Source organism: Accipiter gentilis, unplaced genomic scaffold, assembly GCF_929443795.1.
Source record: "Accipiter gentilis unplaced genomic scaffold, bAccGen1.1, whole genome shotgun sequence".
NCBI classification, from domain to species: Eukaryota; Metazoa; Chordata; class Aves; order Accipitriformes; family Accipitridae; genus Astur; species Astur gentilis.
In genome coordinates this window covers 1,038,822-1,061,394 of record NW_026060823.1, presented here as the reverse complement: position 1 = coordinate 1,061,394, position 22,573 = coordinate 1,038,822, and the positions used below count along the sequence as shown (strand labels likewise).

Sequence of the window (22,573 nt, the reverse complement as noted above, 5' to 3'; positions counted from 1 at the left end):
ATTAACCTTTTGAAACAACGCACTAGCTTTCCTTGCAATCGCATTACGTGGGCTTCCTGGGACTTTATATATGCACGTTCGTTTTCTCTGGCTAAATCAGATTTGGAGCGCAGGGGTGGCCATCTGAAAACACTGCAAAACATTCTTTTTACATACATCAGTTCTCTGGTGAAGGCAACAACTGAGGAGGATCTTCAGCTAATGTAAAACTGCGAAGCTCAGAGGAGTCGTACTCCAGCTAAAGATCTGCGCACTACTAGGCAGGAATGTCAAATTAAGCAATGCCCAACAGATACAAGTCATTGGACCTTTTCTTTTACAAGTAGGAAAGAAAGGGTACACAGAAAGATAGTGGTCTGTAGAAAATGGATGTAAATCATCAAGATTTCCAAGGATTACTCGAATCGCTTCCTGGAGAGGCCAAAACAAGAAAGGAAGGAAGAATATTAACCAGATAGCCACAATCCCACCGCCAAGTACAGTTTTCAGGCTTGGGAAAAAAAAAATAACATTACAGTTTGCAGGAGTCATGGAAGAGCAGGTTCCAGATATTTTGCTTTTCCTCCTCCCCTTCTTCCCCCTGCTCCCTCCCATCACCTTAGAGCACGCTGCCCTAACAGATTCACAGAAACTGAAGTGAACGAATATCTTAACCCTGAATTAACATAGAAGCAATACTATGGAGAGTGGAGGTGTGCTTTTAAATTTAACAAGTTCTACATTTAAGAAGCCTCCTCCTTGCCAGCACAACACATGCAAGTATTGACCTGTTTCAAAAATAAACATATTCCCCTTTTTCGGAATATTGACCCAATTCAGTTACAAAGGAACTGTAATTCAGCCCCAACAAACTCCTGCTTTATAAACGGGAAACTTTTTCTAGGAATACCTTTTGTTGGGAAGTGGCTTGCTGAAAAAGGACATGGGCCTGTGGAAAAGTTGTGCGAGCAGAGTTCTGTGTGAAAGAATGTCAGTTTGAGCAACAAGACTAGGCCTTGGCTGAAAATAGCTGGCTTTACTGATATTGGGAGAAAAACAACAGCTGGTCTCGCTGTTATCAGGAGAAAGACAGGGACGGTGTGACCTTGGCATAACTTCACAAGTAACTTTTGAAGAAGTTCTCATGAGAAAGTTACTGAACACGCGTAGCTGCCAACCACAAGTGGGTGTGTTTTAGTAATGAATAAACATTAGCAATGTACCAATCATATTAGGACTAGTAGGCATAATTATCGCAAACTGTATAAATATGAGCTATCCGTGCAAATAAAGTTGAATCACTTCTATCACTCATATTGGGTCGACTTATGTGCATTCCTCCGCCGCTCCAACAAATGGCGCCCGAACGGGGACCGAAGAAAGGGGAATTGGAGCGACGGACACTGAGAAGCACCGGTAGCAGCGACCGGGGGGCAAAAGATTAACCGAACGCTGATCGTCTTGGTTGGTGTGTTAACTCTCGTGCCTGGACCGTCCAAAAGGGGTTCGCCGTCACTGAGGGCTACTGGAAAAAGGCTGCAAAGACTTTTTAACCGAGATGCCTTAATCAAGGTAGCACCCAGGAGTATCAAGAAGCCGGCCGGCAATGGATCAAGAGGTAGCCCTAAAATTATTACAGTGCTTTTTAGAAAAGCGGGGAGTAAACTGCATTAAGCAAATTTCGGGGTTAGTCGCGCTGGGTCGCGTTAAGGGATGCTTTAAGAATCCGGATTTATTATTTAAGGAGAGTGAATGGCGTAGATTAGGAGACGTATTATGGGATATGGTAACTGATGATGATAAATCAGCTAAAAAACTAATGAAGCAAGGACAGAAACCTTTCAATTAGTGTGGGTACAGCTTCTGAGCTTAGTACCTGAAATGCTATCGGAACCTCCCTATGGGATGAAATTAGTGACGGGTCTAAAGAAGTTAAAGATCTTGTAACTTTATGGAAATTGATTAAGACAACTCTGTAAGAAATGAAAGCAGATCGTAAAGCGTCTGCGTCTGCTTTTGCTGCTCTCTCTCTCCAACCGCAAGCGAAAGGGAAAAGCGGGGAGAAAAACATAATGCAGCGAGAGAGACTTTTTGGAGCTTGTTCGCCTACTCTCGTGCCCTTGACTTCTGCTCCACTCCCTGGGACTGCCGATATTAATCAGCCATCCGACAGTTCCCAAGCCTCCCTAACCGTACAATTAAAGGAAACCCTACAGAATCAGGGAGTGAGTAAAAATCTGCCTACGAAAAACCAGCCCTCAGATACCACCGTTCAACATGAACAAATTATACCTAGCATACACCCTGATTCAAATAATGCAAACAAGGACTTGGCTACTCTAATAATAGAACAAAAAGAGACAATGTTAGAATTGTTAAAGGAAATGGGGAAAAGAGACGGGGAAACCAACCGCACCCGTGACAGACGCGGAGCCGCCTGTAATAGCCGCTGCAGAAGAAAGGCAGAGACATTGGAGGGGTGTAATAACAGATGCCATTATAGAAGGGACTATGCTCTAAGCATTCCCAGTTATTGCATCAAATGGACAGAAAAAATGGGAGGTGTTTGACTGGAAGGTCATTGAGAAATTAAGGAATGCTGTGAGTCAGTACGGAATCAAATCTGCGTTAACTCACCAAATACTGCAATTCATTTTTTCTGCTGATACGCTGATACCTCAAGATATTAAACAGCTAGCACAGTTGATTTTGACACCCGCCCGAATGTTAGTGTTTTTCTGGCAGTGGGAGAAGCTCTGTGATAGGGAACAAGCAACATCACGACAACAAACAGATCCCCTATGGGGAGTAACCATGCAGATGCCGATGGGTGCTGGACCCTTCGCATCAGGGAACGCTCAGTTACAATGTGTCACTGAGGTTCATCATCTATCACAGATCTTGGCGTATCAAGCTTTTCTTACCATACCAGACAATATGTACAGCCATGCTTTTACCCAGGTGAAACAGGAGAATACAATTTATGACCACCCTGACATGAACGAGGGCATGAAAGAAAACATGTTCAAAATACTCGCTTTTGAAAATGCTACTGAAAAGACACGCAAAGCATTGTGTAATTTGCCGAAAAATGCAGACATCGTTGATATGATAGAATACACGGATCGATCAGTGGACTCACAGAAAGTAGCCTATGCTGCCACAGCTCTCCAAGGAGCTACAAAGAAACACAAGGCCAGTAAGACACCCTTGGTCAAGTGTTCTAACTGTGGCAAACGTGGACACATTAGGAGCAAATGTACAGGTACTGTTAACACTAAGTGCTGCAACAAGTGTAAGAAAGATAACCATACCACCAAGAATACAGGAAGAAGGGAAACTTTACACCGACCGCGAAGGCCCCTCGCGCGACGACACGAATGCAAGGGGCTTGAGCTGCCAGCCCTCAGGTAGCCTCGCAACCACCAGATCCGCCACCGCAGGAAGCTCCAGAGTGGATGTGGAAACCGCAGTCAACATAAAGGGACCATTGGGGTTTGGACTTAGTGCATTTTTAATGGGGCAATCTTCAACAGCTCTAGAAGGAATTCTGGTGCTCCCAGGGCTTATTGATGCAGATTATTGTGGGACTGTGAAAATTATGATTCATGTTTTAATCCCTCCTGTTTCTATTCCTAAAGGTACCAGAATAGCACAATTAGTTCCATTCAGGTCGTGTGTTCCGAACCCAGCTGAAGTACAACGTGGAGATGGTGGATTCGGCTCCCCAGGGAAACCGCAGGTATACTTTGCCATGGACACAACAAGAGGTAAACCAGAAAAGGTAGTGCAATTGGAAGGGCCCGATGGAGTTGTTGTCAAGAAACCGATGACAATCAATACAGGTGCTGATGTTATGATTATTTCACAATGCATTTGGCCTCCATCATGGCCATCGATCAATCCAAACTTTGGTATTGCAGGGATAGGGGGCACACAAGCCACCTTAGTAAGTCAGCTACCAATTACATTTGTGTTCCCCGATGGTGAACACATTACGACGTGTCCGTATGTCATGACTACCCCAACTGAATTGTTTGGCCTCGTAGGCCATGATTTATTGAGCCAAATGAAGGCAATGTTAGTGACGCATCCTTTTTAGGAGCGGTCACTGAGGGGTAGCCGATTCTGAAAATTAACTGGAAAACAGATGAACCTGTTTGGATTGATCAGTAGCTGCTAAATTCTGAAAGGCTACTAAAAATACAAGGGTTAGTTGAGGACCAGTTGAGAGCGGGACAAGTTGTTCCTTCTACTAGTCCATGGAATACATCAATATTTACCATTCCCAAGAAAAGTGGGAAGCGGAGACTGTTACATGATCTCAGAGCTGTGAATGTGGTGATGCACAGTATGGGAGCCCTGCAGCCAGGTTTGCCATCTCCAGTTATGCTTCCAGAAGAATGGGATTTGTTAATTATAAATCTAAAAGATTGCACCCAGATGGCGCTGAACGGTTCGCCTTTTCGGTACCATCGATTAACAAGGCAGAACCCTATAAGAGATACCATTGGGTCGTGTTACCGCAATGAATGCGCAATTCCCCCACGATGCGTCAGGTGTATGTGGCCTGGGCATCAGAGCCTGTAAGAAAGCAGTTACCTCAGTAACTTGCCACAGGATGAGATTTTAACTCAATTGCAGGACATCTTAAGCCATCGCGGAGTAATAATCACTCCTGAAAAGGTGCAAAAGGCAGCACCTTGGAAGTATTTGGGGTGGCACATAAATGCTAGCAATGTTAAACCTCAGAAGGTTCAAATAACATGAGAAATTTCAATGTTACATGATGTCCAGAAGCTTGTGGGAGATATCCAGTGGGTGCGGAATCTTTGCGGTATCACTAATGGCAATATGACCCCTCTGGTAGAACTCTTGGGTATGAGAACACTGTGCAGATGAGAAACGGGAAATGACAGAGCTGACCAATTGGTTGCAGCGCCACGGGAGCCTCCTCCAGGGAATCGTTTTCAACAAAGCACGGCAATCGCATGCGTTCTTGCACCAACCCGCTAGGATGTTAGCAAAGCAATTTGACTTACCACTTACTGATGCCCAAGGTATCGTTAAAGCATGCCCTGATTGTCAAAACGAAGGGCTGGGCTTGGGCTGTGGGGTTAACCGACGAGGTCTTTTGCCATTGCAGTTGTGGCAAATGGATTTCACCCATGTCATGTGGTTTGGTGCAAAGCGTTCTGTGCATGTGTGTATTGATACCTATCCTGCTGCCATGTGGGCCACGGCACGAACTGGAGAAAAGGCCTTACATATTGAATGACATCTTCACGCTTCTTTTGCAGTACTGGGTGTGCCTCAAGAAATTAAGATGGACAACGGCCCAGCCTATGGTTCTACACGATTTGCTCGATTTTGTAATTTGTGGGGAATTCACCACGGTACCGGTATTCCACATCTTCCCACAGGACAGGCTATTGTCGAATGGGCCAACCAAACCCTAAAAGAACATGCTGCAAAAACAAAAGGGGGGAACCCAGGGCTTACTCCCAGAGGAACGATTGGCCAAAGCCTTATTTGTGCTAAATTATCTTAGATTGACAGGTGATCACAAAGACCCACCAATGGTAGTGCATCATGTTCTTTTACAGGCAGAAAGGACGCAACAAAGTACAGGAATCATGGTAATGTCTAAGGACCCAGAATCCAGGAAATGGTGCAGATCAGCAGAAGTAAAACTTACTGGGAGATCCTGGCTAAGTGGGACAAGCCATGGCTTCGCACTGATGCTGGACCCGGAATTGTTCCAATGGCGACTGGCACGGCACCGGCGGGTGCTGGAGCCACTGATCTGACAGATTCTAACTAATAGAGTATTACTAGTGGACACGGAGTCCTTCAGAGAGGTTTTCAGAACAGCGTGCCTTATTGTATATAGAACCTGCTTTAGGTAAAAAGTGTGTAAAGCATAATTTGATTAAACATAGTGTGATTACGGGAAGACAGTGTGGGGTAAAAGTTAGTTAAAGCCAAAATTAGGGGTAAGGTCTATTTCCATTAATAACCTGGGAACGAGGTTGATTGTGTTTCCACAGATACAGGCCCACGATGGACTCCTGTTCGATTTGCATGACCATCATCATCTGGAGCATCATAGATGATGTGGCAATATGAATACTACCTCAGCCAAAAACTAATGTATAGGTCACCTTGGCTAACATAACAGGTCAAGATTCTCTGTGCATCGCAACTGTATCGTAAAGCCCATGAACCAATAGACAAGATGGCTATGACTCGTGCAGCGCGCCTGGCCAGCGAGCGCATGCGTCATAGATTGCAACCGAGGCGGACTTTTGGCACCCGCTGGCCACGTGTGCTAAAACCCGTTCCTCTGCAAATGTATAAATACTGGGATTTTCCGAAGAGCATCGGGCTGGTGTACAGTGAGGCCATCGTTGCCTCTGTGGGGACGCCCACGGAAAGCTGGCACCTACCGATTGCTGGGCTGAGTTCGTGGAGCAAGATGGCACAAGAATGTATAGATGGTTCATTTTCCTCATGGTCTGGGTCATTAGGGGTAACGGGTTGGCTCAAAGAATTATGGGTATTATTGTAGTTACTGTGATTTTAACTATTGTAATAGTTTTACCTTGTTCAGCTTATTAAGGAAAATGGCATCCCAAGTTATTAAGCAAGCCTGGATTGCTCAAAAACAAAAAGAGGGAGAAAGATTTAAACGGAGACCTACAGTGGATTCAACCTTGTTGTGGTATTACAAATACAGACTTACAGCCGCTGCTGGATTTATTGTGGGGCAGCGGTACCTTAACTTCTACAAGACAACTAAGTGCACCGGGATGGCAAGCCTTGGCAGCAATTGGACAAAAAAAAAAAAAAAAAAAAAAAAAAAACCAACCCACAACAAAAAAACCCCATCACATCCTCCATGTCTGGCAGATACGTTCCTGATTTACCCATAAATTTGAAACCTTATGCTGAGATTGATATGGAACACACTGACTGTAGTAAGCAGCATGACAGTGACACCGGTGATTGATCCACATCGGTTAACACCATGGGACAGTAAGAATGTTTGGGTGTCACTAGCTAAAGCTATTAATCAAACCTCTTTTTGTGTGCTTATGTATTTTATTAGGTATAATGTTGTTTTTACTGTGTTTAATTAATTGTGTTCACAGATCTTTGCAAAGGGCAATACAGCAGGTGTTAAAATTTTACCTCAATCTATATACAAACAAATAGATTGGCTGAAGAAACATACACAAAGATCCAGCAAGAAACTAGTTGGTTTGATGGAGTGTTACAATCAATATTCGGCGGGATAACACTATGGGTAATGTCACTGATTAAGGAAGCCTTATGATGGTTGGGTATATTGATATTAATCTGTGTAATAGTTAGAATTCCGTATGGGTGCATGATAAAAGGAGTCTCAAAGCTGACACACCAAGCTCTACTCGCACAAAAAGAAAAAGGGGGAATTGTTGGGAATTGGCTTCATGAAAAAGGACATGGGTCTATAGAAAAGCTGTGCGAGCAGAGTTCTGTGTGAAAGAATGTCAGTTTGAGCAGCAAGACTAGGCCTTGGCTGAAAATAGCTGGCTTTGCTGATATCAGGAGAAAAACAGGGACAGTGTGACCTTGGCATAACTTCATAAGTAACTTTTGAAGAAGTTCCCATGAGAAAGCTACGGAACACACATAGCTGCAAATCACAAGTGGGTGTGTTTTAGTAATGAATAAACATTAGCAATTTGCCATTGTTGTCCAGGCCCATTGCCTTTTCCAGTCTGGCCCATTTCCAGCTTGGGGGTGCTCTTAGGATTAGTCTGGAGGCAAAGATCACACTGTTGTGCGATCACACTGCCTCACCGTGGCATATAAATTCCTAGCCACAATTTCTCCTATCAGATGATTATACAGGGCTTCTGTTCCCCAATGTCTTTTCCTATGTTCCTCCCCTATCAAATGCCGTAATAAGCAAGAGGGAACGATTAGCTTTCCCTGTGGGGTATGAGCCCACCCCTCTTCATTATATGACCCTTCTAAACCTGTAATGAGCTTTTGATCTTCCTTAGTGTATTCTGGCTTACCTTCTAGGGAAATCCACCTATCAGGAATTAAGGCCCCTTCTGTTTTTACCTGTGTTTTGGCCACTTGTTTTGCCTCTCTGTCCGCCAGCTCGTTCCCTTTTTCCAAATCTGAGCTCGCTTTCTGGTGTGCCTTAATATGCATAATTGCTACTTTCTTAGGGAGCTGGACAGCTTCCAGTAACTTCAGAATTTCTTCTGCGTGTTTGATATTTTTCCCTTGAGAACTCACTAGTCCTCTCTCCTTCCAAATTGCTCCACGTGCGTGTACAACTCCAAAGGCATATTTTGAGTCTGTATAAATGTTCACAACTTTGCCCTGGGCCAATTCCAGGGCGCGGGTTAGAGCAATTATTTCTGCCTTCTGTGCGGAGGTGTTCCTGGGCAAAGCCCCCGATTCTATTACCTCTTGGCTGGCAGTGACGGCGTATCCCGCGTGTCGATTACTGTTTAGGACGTAACTGCTTCCGTCTGTGAAGCGAGTTTCCCCGTTTTCCATGGGGCCGTCTTTCACGTCTGGGCAACTGGCGTACGTTGCTTCGATGGTTTCCAAACGGTCACGATGTACCGGTTCTCCTGTGTTCCTGCTGAGAAAAGAAGCTGGGTTGACAATGTTAGCGACTACAATCTCCACGTCATCCCGCGCTACCAATATAGCTTGATATCTCAGGAATCTTTGTGGAGAGAGCCAGTGTCCGCCTTTTGCTTCCGGTACTGCTGATACTGCGTGAGACACCAGAACAGTCATCTTCTGGCCCAGAGTAAACTTTTGGGCTTCCTGTGTATTTAGTATCACAGCCGCAACCGCCCGCAGGCATCCAGGCCAACCTTTTGCAGTCGTGTCTAACTGCTTAGAGAGGTAGGCAACTGCCCATCGATACGGGCCCAGGTTTTGTGCTAATATTCCCAGAGCAATGCCCTGCTTCTCATGGGAGTAAAGAAGAAACAGCTTACTCGCATCTGGGAGTACTAAGGCCAGGGCCGACATCAAAGCCTTTTTCGGTAGCTCAAAGGCTCGTTCAGTCTCCTTATTCCACTCAAGGTGTTTCTGCTTAGTGGCTGTCAACGCATACAGTGGTTTAACAAGCAATCCGTAATTATAGATCCACAATCGGCACCACCCTGTCATTCCCAGAAAAGTCCATAACTCTTCTACTGTCTGAGGTCTCCCAGTTTGACATATTGCCTCTTTACAGGCCTGTCCCAAAGGTCTTTGTCCCGCACTAATTTCATAGCCCAAATAATTCACTTTGCCTTGCATTACCTGTGCCTTTTTCTTGGATACCCGGTACCCCTGAAGTCCCAGGAAATTCAACAGACTCGCCGCCCACGTCGTACAATCTTTCTCTGTTTTGGTGGCGATCGGGATATCATCCACATACTGCAACAGCTTCCCCTCCTCAGACGGGGTTTCCCAGGATTCCAAGTCTTTCACAAACCGATTGCCAAAAACGGTAGGCCTATTCTTAAATCCTTGTGGCAAGGCCGTCCAAGTGAGCTGGGTCTTTCGACCGCTCTTGGGCTTTTCCCATTCAAATGTGAGTAAGTTTTGCCTGGCTTCATGGAGAGGGAGGCAAACGAAAGCATCCTTCAAATCTAAAACACTAAACCAAGTCAATTCAGGTGTTAGTACGGTTAACAGGGTCTATGGGTTCGCCGCTACCGGGTAAAGATCTTCAGTTATCTTATTCACCGCCCATAAGTCTTGGACCACCCAATATGACCCATCGGGCTTCCGAACAGGTAATATAGGGGGATTGAATTCAGACTCACACTCTTTTAATAGTCCCAACTGCAAAAATTTTTCTATCACCGGCCGGATTCCTTCTCTGTCTTTCTTCTTTAGGGGATATTGTTTAATTCTTACCAGCTTTTGGCCTTCCTTGATCCTAACTTCAACAGGTGGAGCACTTTTCGCTCTTCCAGGTGCATCGGTAGCCCATACCCCCGGGTACACTTGCTTTAAGATGTCCTCATTAATGATTCCTTCTAGGGGGAGACTAGTTAAGGTTAGGCTCAATATTTGAATATTTTGCTGATCTTTTACCTCCAGAGTAATTTCTCCCTTCTTGAATACAATTTTTGCTCCCAATGGTTCCAACAAGTCCCTTCCCAAAAGGGCCTTTGGGGAGTTCGGCATATATAAAAATTTATGAATGCCCCACTGTTTTCCTAATTTATATTCTAAAGGTTTACAAAACTATGCCTTTTCACTTTGGCCAGTCGCTCCTTTCACCGTGACATAATCATTCCCCGGGGCATCAAAGCCTGATTCAAAACCGAGTATGTTGCTCCTGTATCTACCAAAAATTCTACCTCTTGTTCTGTTTTCCCTAGCTTAATTATAACCAGTGGATCCGCTAGGGTAGATTCCCCAGGTTCTCGTCAGTCTCCCTTCACAGAGGCTACTGTTCTTCCTGTTTGAGCCCTCTGATGCTCCTTGTTCCCTGGGCATTCCCTCTACCAATGACTGAATTTCTTACACAAAGCGCATTGATCCTTGCCTAGTCGGGGCAAGTCTCGTCTAGGCCCTCTTCCCCTTTCTTCCCGAATAACAGCCATTAATTTCCTTTGTCCTTGCCTATATCCTTCTTCTCTGTTACTAAACACCCTCCGTGCTTTTGTGGTACAGAACAGAGATGTAGCAAGAAAGGAAAAAAAAGAAGGGAGGGAGAACAAAGGGAGAGAGACACAAAGACTGAAAGAAGGACAAAGGGATGGCAGAAGAAAAAAATAGTGATAGGCTACAGGACAGAGATGGAGGAGTTCCAAAAAGACACAGGGAGCATGACAGAACGAGAGTGAGAAACAAGGGACAGAGCAGGACAGCACTGGAGGAAAAAACAACTGTCATTGATAGGCTGTGAGAGAGACATGGAGGAAGAGAGAAAAGAGAAGGGACAGCTAGCTGGAGAGGGGGATACAGTTAGAAAGGATGGAAGAGGGAAGGGAACAGAGAGAAATACAGAAAAGATGGCAAGAGGAAGCAAGGCAGAGGGACAGCAATAGAAGAAACAAGGGACAGGGATCTGGACAGATGAAGAAAAAAGCAGGAGAAACATACAACATGATACGGTGGGACAGAAAGTAACACAGAGCGTCAGATGATAATAATGACAAGAGATAGAGAGAGACTATGAAAAGCACAGGAGGTTGGAGAGAGAGAGAGAAGACATGAATGAAAAGAGTAGAGAGCACCACAAAGGGTCAGGGAAAGAGAAGGACAACAGAATAAAAAAAACCCTCACATATTACACACATGTTATCCACTCATCAAGCCCATTTCAGAGTTACACAGTACCTCAGCCCCTTTAGGAAAAGTAACACATGCGCCCGAGCCCATTTCGGCGCCGCACCACGCCCGAGCCCATTTCGGCGCCGCACCGCGCCCGAGCCCATTTCACTGTTCTCTACCTACAGCTCCAATTTCAAAGTTCTGCAATCACTAGAGGAAGGAATGCACCCCCTTTCCATTAACCCAGCAGCAGCTACATTTACCTCAAGGTATCTACAACTCGCCCTTGGATGCCTAATTCCAACAGACACTTTCACTTACTTCAACAGCTAAGGTTACCTATGGGCACTAAACGCCCATGCTTCCCTCTACGCTTCCCTTTGTGATTGCCATTAGTACTGTAATTCCCACAAGGACACATAATTACCTGTCTTTTTTACATTTTATTTTTAGTGCTTCATTTGGTCCATTACTCATTCCACATAGATTCAGCTATGTCAGTATTTCAATCCAATTCTACAATGTACTTTTTCTACAATATATAGAAAAGACTTATGGCCTCACTCGTCAAAGATTTGACACTATTAGATTTAGTCCTCTTTTAATCACTATTTTTACAAATACATGTAAACTCCAAAAATTTAGCATTACCTGAAGAAGAAATGCCACTATTTAGTACCTGCAATGCTCTACGGAGTGGTCTTTTCCACATACCTCGCTCCCATTACATACATCGCTGCACATCCAGAAGTTTTACTCCCTGAGGTGACATTACCGCCATGATCCCTGTTCCCGGGCACCAAACGAGTGACCTCCAATCATCTTGACAGACCGTCCACTTCCACACCTCGACACAAAACCAGAAATTGAAAAATATCATTACATCACAAGCTACAAAGAGCAACCAAATATTTTACAAACCCACCACAGACAAATACAGTTACACTCACGCACTTCACAACCCTGGCCTACTCCATGCTGGCCATCTAGTCCAACTCCCCCCACAAAATCCTCAACTGTCTTCCAAAGACCATCCACCGAACAACATATCTCTCTGTGCTGACTGGCAATTACCAGGTTCCAGGGGAGCGCTCCACAGGAACACCGTTCCCGGGAGCCTTGGAAAAAAAAAAAAAAAAAAACCAAACAAAAAAATCGCCCTGCCTTTGAAAACCCAGGCCCGAGGCAGACCCCAGTCCAAACATTGGCGATCAACATTGCCTCATGGAGCAGCTGGGACCAGGGAAAAGAAAAAATAAATGGGGCAGGGGAGGACACACCAAAAACCAACCCATATCCCAGCTGGGGTTTTTTATTCTAAGTTTGGGGTTTTTTTCCTAATTCCCTGAAAAACATCTCAACTCTACATCCAACCTGAAAGGAAAAAAAAACCAAAAAGGCTTAACCACAGAACCCTACAAGGTTAGAGACATTCACAACACACCACTCGTTCAGATCACATGAACGCCAGCCCTCACTCTCAACTCATCCATCATACCGTCCACAGGCCTCAAGAGGCCGTCACCCCGTCTGCAGCAGCAGGGGCCTCAAAAAAGCACCCTACCTGCAAAAACCCAGGCCCCAGCCCAACCTCCTTCCAACCAACCTCCCCACAAACTGCCCTTCCGTTACACCAACATTTCAACACGCACCATCATCTCCACCATCCGTGCATTTTCAACCCGATAATTAGCTTTCACAGTGCCACGTGTCACAGTCCAACCTCCGTAGCGCCATGTCACCTAAACACAAGGTTCTTCCAAGCACCTCTCGTGCCCTGTCATCACCTGCAAAAACAACACACAAAGCTTGTCAACAGACACTTCATCCTCGAGAGAGAAGTCCTCCACCACTCCTCTACCCTGCTTCCCACCTATTCCAAAAATAACACATCCTCACAGCCAGTGTCCTCCATGACACTTGAAAAAACCAGAGCATCACAAACACAGAGCTGTCCCAAAGTTACCGATCGCTCCAAGACCCATCACGCTGCTACTTAGACCTCAAGGCCTTGACCATTTCTAGAGACTTGCCACAAAGCATCTGCATAAACAAGATGAACACCATTGCCCAGTTCCTGCCTTACTCAATGCTAGTTCACAGTCCAATTGCGATCCCCTCAACTCTGCATGCAAAGAGCCCAAAGTCATTAAACCTTCTACGCTGCCTCTACAATGCCATACAAGACACACACAAACATAGAGCCATGTAATTCACATGCAAATGTAATGCCATACAAGGCAGTACTCTTACCTCAGTCAAGGCAAAACAACTCAGAGCCTTGCCATACCAGACAAAACAGAACAGGGCCAATGCAAGAGACTCTCACGTGACAGTCAATACAAGTACAGACCAAAACAATACAAAACCAATACAGAACCATAGAAGGCAAGGCAGTCTCAGGTGGCAATCCATACAAGTACAGAGCACTGCAATACAAAACACAATGCAGGGCCAGGCAATGCGAGACAGTCTCACATGACAGTCGATACAAATACACAACAAAACACCACAGGGCAAAGGCAAATACAGACCAATACAATGCAAGAAAACTGCAAAACACAGCAAAGCAAAGCAGTCTCATAGAGCCACCGGATGCATCTTCCTTCAGAGTCCACTCACGGACTCAACTCCTTACAGTGCTCTGCTGCCTTCCCCCATCGCTCTGTGGGACACATCCTGTCCCTCCACATCTGAAAAAAAAACCAAACAAACATATTGAATGAGTCACCTGGATGCAGAGCAAGAGCTTCACAACTCCAGAGGTCTTGATTCCATCTACAAAGACCATCTGGAATGCAGCTACAGCCTGTCCTTTTAAAAAAAACAAAAAAAAACACAACACACAACCAAAAAACAAACAAAAAAACAACAAAAAAACCCAACACACACACACCCCTGCCCACTGTAGGGTTCAATTATATGGAACTTAGTTACTGGGCCTGAAAGTAGCTCATGGTCGCAAGAGAGTTCCAGACACCTTTGAAGGCTCTGAACAGAACAAACAAGAAGATAGAAGAAGAAAGATCCCAATTAGAAAAACACAGGTGCACATTCCACGATAAAGGGAACTTGGCACAACCGACCTCAATTCAGGGGCTTATCTCGACCAGTTGGACTAAGACAAGTTTTGCATGCTCTAACATAGCCAATTATATCCTGTGTGTATGCACGTGTACAGAGCGAGTATAACTAACTCTATCTTATGTTTCTACGCGTGGACAGTATCGATGTAACCAATCACCGCTTACGCTTGTGCGCGTGGACACCACATGCTTGCGTGCAGCAGCCAATCAAAGCTTCTAAACAACTTAGAGAGTTGTGTAAGAATGATCAGCTAAGCTCAATAAAGGGGCGACTTTGATCATCATACTGGTGTTCTATCATCCGGGCCCCGCACGGAGTAACCCTAAACCCTACACCCCACCAACCAAAAAAACCCAGGGCCAAACTTGGAGCCCATCACGTGCAAGTCTTAACACCTTAGAGACTCAAATCCGCTTCACTGCCCCTCAACAACCCCTGCCACACGGCTCCAATTGTCTCCGTGAAACACTATCGGCACGGCTGTCCGCGCAGGCCGCTGATGGCTACTCGAGCCGAGATGACTGTACAACCCTCGCCTAAACGGTCTAGGCACATCAACGTTTCACCCGTAGACTCTTATCGCTGTTCCACCTACCCCTGACTCCACACCCCCCCAGGCAGAGCAGCTCCAAGCCAAGCACACCGTGTGCAGAACGTCACCACGTGGAACGCCACCAACGAGGTGATTCAACGAGAGAGAAAACTCTCAGCAAGAAGAATGACCCCTGGACGGGAGGCGCCGTCGGGCAAGATGACCTACGGGGCCGCAACCGCGAGGCCAGGAGGCTCCACAGCAGACCCAGAGGAGTCAAACGGAGCGGCCCGTTACAAGACAGCACTGTCAAAACCCAGACGACAGATGCGCCAGAAGCCTGGCGTCGAGACCTAAGGATGTCAGGATGCGGGGAAGAAGTCCCACTCCGAGAAAACGGACGGCTAGAGAGCAGAGCTGCCGATGCAGGCTGAAAAAATGCTGCCATAGAGCACTGACCGGAACCCGCCAAGACCGATCCATGCTTTAGAGCTCCGAGCGCAAGAAAAGAAGCACCCGACTGGCACCGGGCCAATGAGTAAGAGCATTCAAAACCCTAGGGACAGCACCCAAAGCGCATGCCTCGCTCCTCTGGCGCAAAGCGCGACAAGGACATCGAGACCCGAGGAAGGTCTAAGCGCACAAGACAGACTACACAAACTACACGCCACCGCGGACACGGGCTGGAACTGCCCTGCCCGGCACACACGGGTCTCGTGCTGAAAAGCAACCCGCTCCCTTCTCCTGCACAAAGGCGACTGCTTTGGGACAGCCCTCTCTCCTGCGCTAACTTTAAAACTCCTCCCTGCTATTCCCAGCTTTGTCCCTTCCTCTCAGCCTGGTCCCTCAACTTAGCTTTCAGAGGGCTGAGGGTCCAAATCCATCCTCCACAAAACCACACGGGCTAACTGGGATGTTCCTCAAGGCGAACATTGCTCTTCAACATCTGCAATGAAAAAAACAAACACAAACAAATCAGAAAAGGGAGTAAGCATCCCGCTGGCCAACGCCAACTACTTCCCCAACTCCCCCCTCCTCACAAGTGCCACCGTGTTCACTTCCCCGCTCATTCCAGACTCAGACCCTGCAGCCATCATCACTCGTGGTATCTAAGGTACCGAGAGAAACCACGTTAGCGTGGCACTCGTGAGAAGCCATCGGCCCCACACTCCTCCTCGCTAATCCACAGCTCACCTGAAACGCTCATCCAATTCAAAGATAGCCCACACAGCACCTCCACAACAGAAGGTAAAGGCTGAACCGAGCAGCCCCATAATACTTTGCTATTCAACACCGACCCGGCCGACGACCGCCTCACCTTCTCGGACCGCTCACCGGCATGCAGCTTTTCGGGAGACCTTATAGCAGACTTCACGGTACGTAAAGGGTGCCTATAAGAAACCTGCAGAGGGACTTTTTACAAGGGAGTACAGCCATAGGACAAGGCGGTAACGGCTTTAGTCCTAAGGAGGGTACATTTAGTTTAGGCGTTAGGAAGACGTTTCTCACTAGGGGTGGCGAGGCACTGGAACGCGTTGCCCAGAGAACCTGCGGATGCTCCCTCCCTGGAAGCATTCAAGGCCAAGTCAGATGGGGCTTTCAGCAACCTGGTCTTGCGGACGGCGTCCATGGGGGAGGGTTGGAACTAGAGGATCTTTATGGTGCCTTCCAACCCAAACCATTCTACGATTCTATGACATTCAAATCCAACTGCAAAACTCCTCTGAGAAGGGCTGGTGAACCCTCCTCCCTTTCCCCAGCAGTCCCAAAACTTAAGAAACCCCTTTTCTTCTCCTCAACTGTCAGGAAAGGAACCCCACTGCTTCCTGACACCTCCTGCCCTCAATCTGCACTCCTGAACCCCCTTCAGTGGCTACTCCTCAAGAGCCGCTCTTCTGAGCAACATCCCAAATTCTGGGGGCACCCCCTAACCTACAGCTTCCCAGAGACTCTGAGCTCTGCTACATGCCCACAAAAGAAAGTCAAGTCCCAAGCCTTGTAATCTACAAGGGGCCTGCCACCAGCTGCAAAGATTCTAAGGACAACGTGGCATTCTGTGGGCAATGAGGAAAGGCACCCCAAACCCTGAAGGGCACTGTGCCTCACGGCCCTTCTGCTTTCATCAGTAGTACTAAAACTCCATATACAAATACATACAAGATGCTCACCCTAACCCCTGCTAAACAATGTCACCATCAGTCCCGTTAAGAGAGATAACAACTTACACAGCAGAACTGTTAAAAACCCAATGTTCCTTCTTCAATAAAGTTGGGAATTGCAGGAAAACACAATGCATGAAGAATAAAAAAAAAAAACCAAACAACAAAAAAAACCCCAAACAATGCATACTATTAAACCATCTTTCTACCCCTGAACTGATGCAGAAACTGACACTAGGCCTAGTAGATGTAGAAATAGAACGTATGTTTAGACTCAGTGTATTGCTAAATAAAAGACTCAGGAATTTGTTAGAAGGTTAACAACTGCCTCTGTAAGTTGATTTACGTAGACAAGCCAAGGACATAAAGCACAAGATTCCTGTGTCTGTAATATAAGACAAAATAACATGCCCTCTTTGAGGAGGTATTCTGTTTGATAAGAAAATATGTTCTGTCTCTTGTGGTGACCGAGCCAAAAGCTAGGTGATAAGCAGAGAAGTTGTTTGTGGGGCCCAGAAGGGGATCGTACTGCGCAAACTCGTACAACAAAGTTCAAACAGCGGACAAGTGAGGAAGACTATGGAAGACCAGCAGAGGACTCCAGAAGACCACCGAAGACCTTCAACACGCATGCATAAAGGACATTTACATATGCTAATGACTTCTCGGAAAATCAATGAATATGTATATTATTTCTCAGAAATTTTATGAATATGTATGTAAGGCAGGTATTTAACCTATACAATTAGTCCCAGCCAGAAAGCACATTTGGAGGAGCGATCCTCCGTTCTTCCAGCGCTGCAATAAAGAATACTTAACTCCATCACTGAATGCTCATTTCGAGAAACAGAACACTCGAAACAAAATTACTGACCTGAAAAAAAGAAAGGGGGAAAAAAAAAAGCTGCATACAAGTGTGTCATGGTTTCAGCCCAGCCGGTAACAAAGGACCACGCAGCCGCTCGCTCACTCCTCCCGCCCCCCTCCGGTGGGATAGGGAGGAGACAGAGGAGAGAAAAGGAAAAAAAAAAAGGAACCTCAAGGGTTAAGATAAAGGCAGTTTACTGGGACAACACAAAAACAAAATTGCAACAACAACAACAACGGTACTAACGAAAGAGTAAACAAAAAGAGTGATGCACAGTGCAACTGCTCACCACCCGGAACCCAACGCTCCACCACTTCCCCCACCGAAAGTCGAGCGCTCCCCGGGCCCGATCCCCATTTATATACTGAGCATGATATCACATGGTATGGAATAGCTCCTTGGCTAGTTCAGGTCAGCTGCCCCAGCTATGCCCCCCACATCCCAGGTTCCTGTAAAAATTAACTCTATCCCAGCTGAACCCAGGACAAAGTGTTACTTTCTACCACACATGCTGCTGAACCTTGACTGGTCCTGAAGCTCTTACCTCAGGCAGACACCTCTTCCCAAAGGGCTGAGCCAGCTCAAAAGCTGCAAAGCACTCAAGGAAGAGCTGAGCACCAACACCAGAGAAACCCAGGAGCACAATGAGCTCCCTCAGCAGAGCCTGTGGCTCAAATACCCCCGAGCCCCCACCCACCACCCTTAGCACAATCCCCTGGGAAAGGGGAAGGGCAAACCACCAGCAGCTATAAAGTCAGCTGGAGGAGCAGCAGCACTGTTCTCACCTGCCTTAAATTTACAGCAAATGAGACCCTGAACAGAGAAAGTGACCCTTACTGACAACGATGATACCTGCTCCTGTGCTACAGCTACACCTATTGCATCAGCAATGGGACCAGGTAGGGAATTCAACTTAATTTGTCTGGGGCCTAGATAGAAAACAATAGATGCCCTTCCAAACTAGGTAGGAAACTAGCTCATTAAATGCAATGACAATGTTGTTATCAAAAATGATGTGCTTTAGTTTCCTATAAAAAAGCCAAAACACTCTGGGGTTATGCTTCATTTCTAGCAAGACTCTGCATACCTCCTTACTTCTACCAGAACTACCTTCTGGATAGGAATGAATCAAAAAGCAGAATTAGATCCCTTAAGAATTCCGTCTCCAAAATATCTCTGGTTGCAAAACAAATTATTTCCTGTGAATAGCCAATGATGCAGAGTCCCCCTGAGCATGTCTCCAGCTGACTCCCTTAACAGAGGTACAAGAGCCCCAAAGCACAAAAGACACCAAAAAAACCCCATGGAAATACACGGGGGGGAACAGGCAGCAGCCATGCCCTACAAGGACAGGCCAGGGCAGGGCAGGGGGGCAACAACACCCCCTGCAGTCATGCAGGAAAGGGTCAGCAGAAGCCACACCCCTGCGGTTTGGGGGGGGGGGGTGGGGGGGAGGGGGGCTGCAGCCACAAATGACACCAAGAAAACATGGAACTTCAGGGCTACACAGCGGGTGGGGGGAAGGGGGTGATGCCCCCACCAATCGGCATGGGAAAAAACTCACAGGGAAGGTGGGTTAGATGGCTAGTTTGCGGTGGTAAGATATGTGCACAAGAACATGCACAGGCTGGGGGGGGTCATGCATGAGGTTTACCTTCACCAGGGGCTCCACCCAGGTAATCCAGAGTAGGTAACCTCATCTGGGATAATCTGCAACAGCAATTCCGCTCTGGGTTCTTGACCCAACACCAGATAATCCACACTGCCTGCCCCATGGAGGGGGTGCTTCCCACAGGATGGGGCATCTGTTGAGCATCACCACACCCTTATGACAACACATCTGAAAAATTAAAATCACAAACTGTATTTCAGCATATTAAGAAAATAACACCAAATGAGTAGAGGAATTCCAGCAAAGGGAGAGGCTAGCAGCTGCCCTAATTAGGACTCGAGCTAAACAGGTCAGCTCACAATACAACACTTCCTTTAGAATGTAGACTGATGAAAACTGGTTTGCTGTTAGATAACTGTATAAGTGAGATTTGATAAATGATCATGTATTAACATTATTGTTGAAACAGTAGACAAAGGGTACCTGGGGACATAATTACAAAAGTGTAGTGAAGTGACTAACTAGTAATTATTCCTAAGTTTTGCAGTTCTTTGCTCTTATGACTAGATGTTCCTGTACGCTAAATGAGAACAATGCTGAAACTGACCACATGTGATTGAAACTGCATTAAGCTTCAAGATCAAAGAACAAGGACAAGAATAAAGACTTCGAGGACAGCCAGCAAGAACTTCAAATGGGTCGGTGGTCACAAAAGCAGCCCTTCGTCTCAAATGGATCCTTCATTGCGCATGATCGGATGTAGGCAGTACTATGATAATCGGTTGCCGTCGTTTTTATGTATATGTGTACTAATCTGATTAATAAGCAATTAGTTATTCTATATAACCTGTTTGTGCTAAAGCTGTGGCATGCACACTAGGTGGAACTATCCCCCGTGCATCCAGCGCTGCAATGAAGAATGCCCGCTTTCTAAAACTCCAAAACGAGTCTTAGGGAGTTTCTTTGACCAGCTTTTCAGTATCAGAGGTACAAGGGAGGAAAGAAAAAAAAAAAAAAAAAAGAAAAAATGGGCAGGGGTGTGGGAAAGAGAAGGGACCAGGGGAGGGAGGGGCAGGGAGGGACCAGAACGCCGAAGAGGGGAGATGGGGCCCCGAGGGCCCGGGGCTCACCACAGCTCTTGTTCTTGGCACTGCCAGGAGAATTTGCCAGTTCAGATGCTTCTTTCTGCTCCTCTCCCACTCCCCACCTCTTCTGTAACTCCGGCAGCACGGCCATCCTCCCCCTAGGAGTAACACAGGTCTTGCAAGACGAGGCTTCCTAGGCACGGAGCCTCGCTCGCTCGCACGCTATGTGGCTGTGCGGCATACGGACCCTGCGGTGCACCTCGGCAAGCCCCAGGGTCTGCTGTATCCCTCTGCATGTGGCATCAGGGTTGCAGGAGCGACAGCAGCCAGTCAGCAGACGCTGGCGAGAGATTTACAACAAAAAATAACGCCTGGTTCAGGTGACAGCCTGAAGGCAGGCCACAAGAGACCCAAAGCTGCTTCGTGCCAGAGGGGCAGCTCTGTTCGGCAGGAAAGGCCGCGGCCCAGCGCACCAGATGCGAGCGGCCCACCTGCAAGCGAGCAATACCCTGGCGACCCTGGGGCTCGGTCGGGGTGGGCACCTCCATGCTATCAGAACGTTGCTCTCCTAATCCTGCACGCACGCAAGGCTTCTTGCGCGGGGCTTGTCTCTTATCGAAAAGACGCTGCACGGTGTTACTTACCGCCCTGCCCTCCGGCGTTCAACGTAATCAGACGTGAAGCAGGGAAAGCAAAGAGGCCTGTCGGGATATTAGATGTCCTCAGCAGAGGACCACAGAGCCCTCGAGGTTCCATCTTTGCTCCCTACAGGAGCGTGGCTCCGCACTCCTTGCCGCTCCTGCCAGCAAGCGTCACAGTTGCCCTTTGCCGCCTGCAACACGGCCCCAGTACTGCCGCTTACAGAGCGAGAGGCGCTCGCTATAAAGCGGCGATGAAGAACAAGGACGGCCCGACGAGATGGCAGGAGGAACACAGAGAGCCTCCAGCATTAGCCAGGCAGGGTTTGCAACTCACCTCGTGTCCTGGTTTAATGCCAGCCGGCGACGAAGGCCCACGCGACCGCTCACTCGCTCCCCCGCCCCCAGCGGAACGGGGAGACAAGCGGAAGGGCAAAAGTGAGAAAACTCGTGGCTTGAAACAAAAACAGTTTAATCATCATGAAAAAGAAACAACAACAACAACTTGTAAGGAAAAGAAGAAGAACAAATGACAGAGAACAGGGTGCAGGCAGCACACCAGGGGTCTGGAGCCTGATGGATGATGGGGGGGTGGTGGTGTGGAATATGGAGGAGGGAAAGGAGGGAGGCAGGGCAGGAGATAGGAGAGCAGGGTGCGCAGGGCGAAACAACTCGCGTGGGTTAAAAACTCGTGTGGGTGAAGGGGGTGGGCTGGAGCAGGAGATGGGGGTGTGCATGGCGGAGACACGGACCTAGTGGGGAGGGTAGGTGAGGGTACAAAGGTGCACGGGGGGGTACTAAAACCAGACGTGCTGCTTCACAGAAATACGGTCCCACCTGAATTCAGTAGTAGGCTTTCTTCTGCGCTTAAACATTAATCAGGCATTTAAAAGCTTCAGTAGACTTGCAAACTGAAACCTCTGACAATTTACGTAGTCTTCTAATTTCTGATATCCAGGATATGTGAAAATAACACTCTCAATTCAACAGTTTTCACCGAGAATGATATGCGTTAACCTAAATCACACAAAGTGAATAATATCATGTTAGCCATGTAGCCTTTATTAAGAGGTTGAAATTACCTTCTCAGGATCTTTTAAGCTTCTAAGCGTAAAATAATTAGTGTAGCTTACAGATGTGGAAGAGAAATCTTTTGGTATCATAACCAAAGTAGTCTTCTCCTCTATGAATGGCAACACAATCTGTAATACTGCATCGACACTTCAAAACCCATTCTGTCTCTCCCCTTTTGTCATCCAATGTTGTCTTTTAAATATTTCAAGAAATTCTTTCATGGTCTATCCCATAAAAT

General features: G+C 46.8%; 1 protein-coding gene across 20 annotated transcripts in view; it reads right to left on the bottom strand.

Moving 5' to 3' along the window:
• LOC126036746 (electroneutral sodium bicarbonate exchanger 1-like) overlaps window positions 1-22,573 on the bottom strand; it is a 296,967-nt gene that overhangs the window by 7,921 nt on the left and 266,473 nt on the right. For 6 of the 20 annotated variants that reach the window (XM_049796772.1, XM_049796761.1, XM_049796762.1 and 3 more), the window contains 5 exons: window positions 12,933-13,067; window positions 11,960-12,127; window positions 9,913-10,034; window positions 9,310-9,649; window positions 8,452-8,632 (listed from right to left, as the gene is read on the bottom strand). In XM_049796772.1, the coding sequence (XP_049652729.1) occupies window positions 8,452-8,544 (93 nt within the window). In that variant the 5' untranslated portion in view covers window positions 8,545-8,632; window positions 9,310-9,649; window positions 9,913-10,034; window positions 11,960-12,127; window positions 12,933-13,067. The other 14 variants (XM_049796771.1, XM_049796775.1, XM_049796773.1 and 11 more) reach the window with 14 other exon arrangements.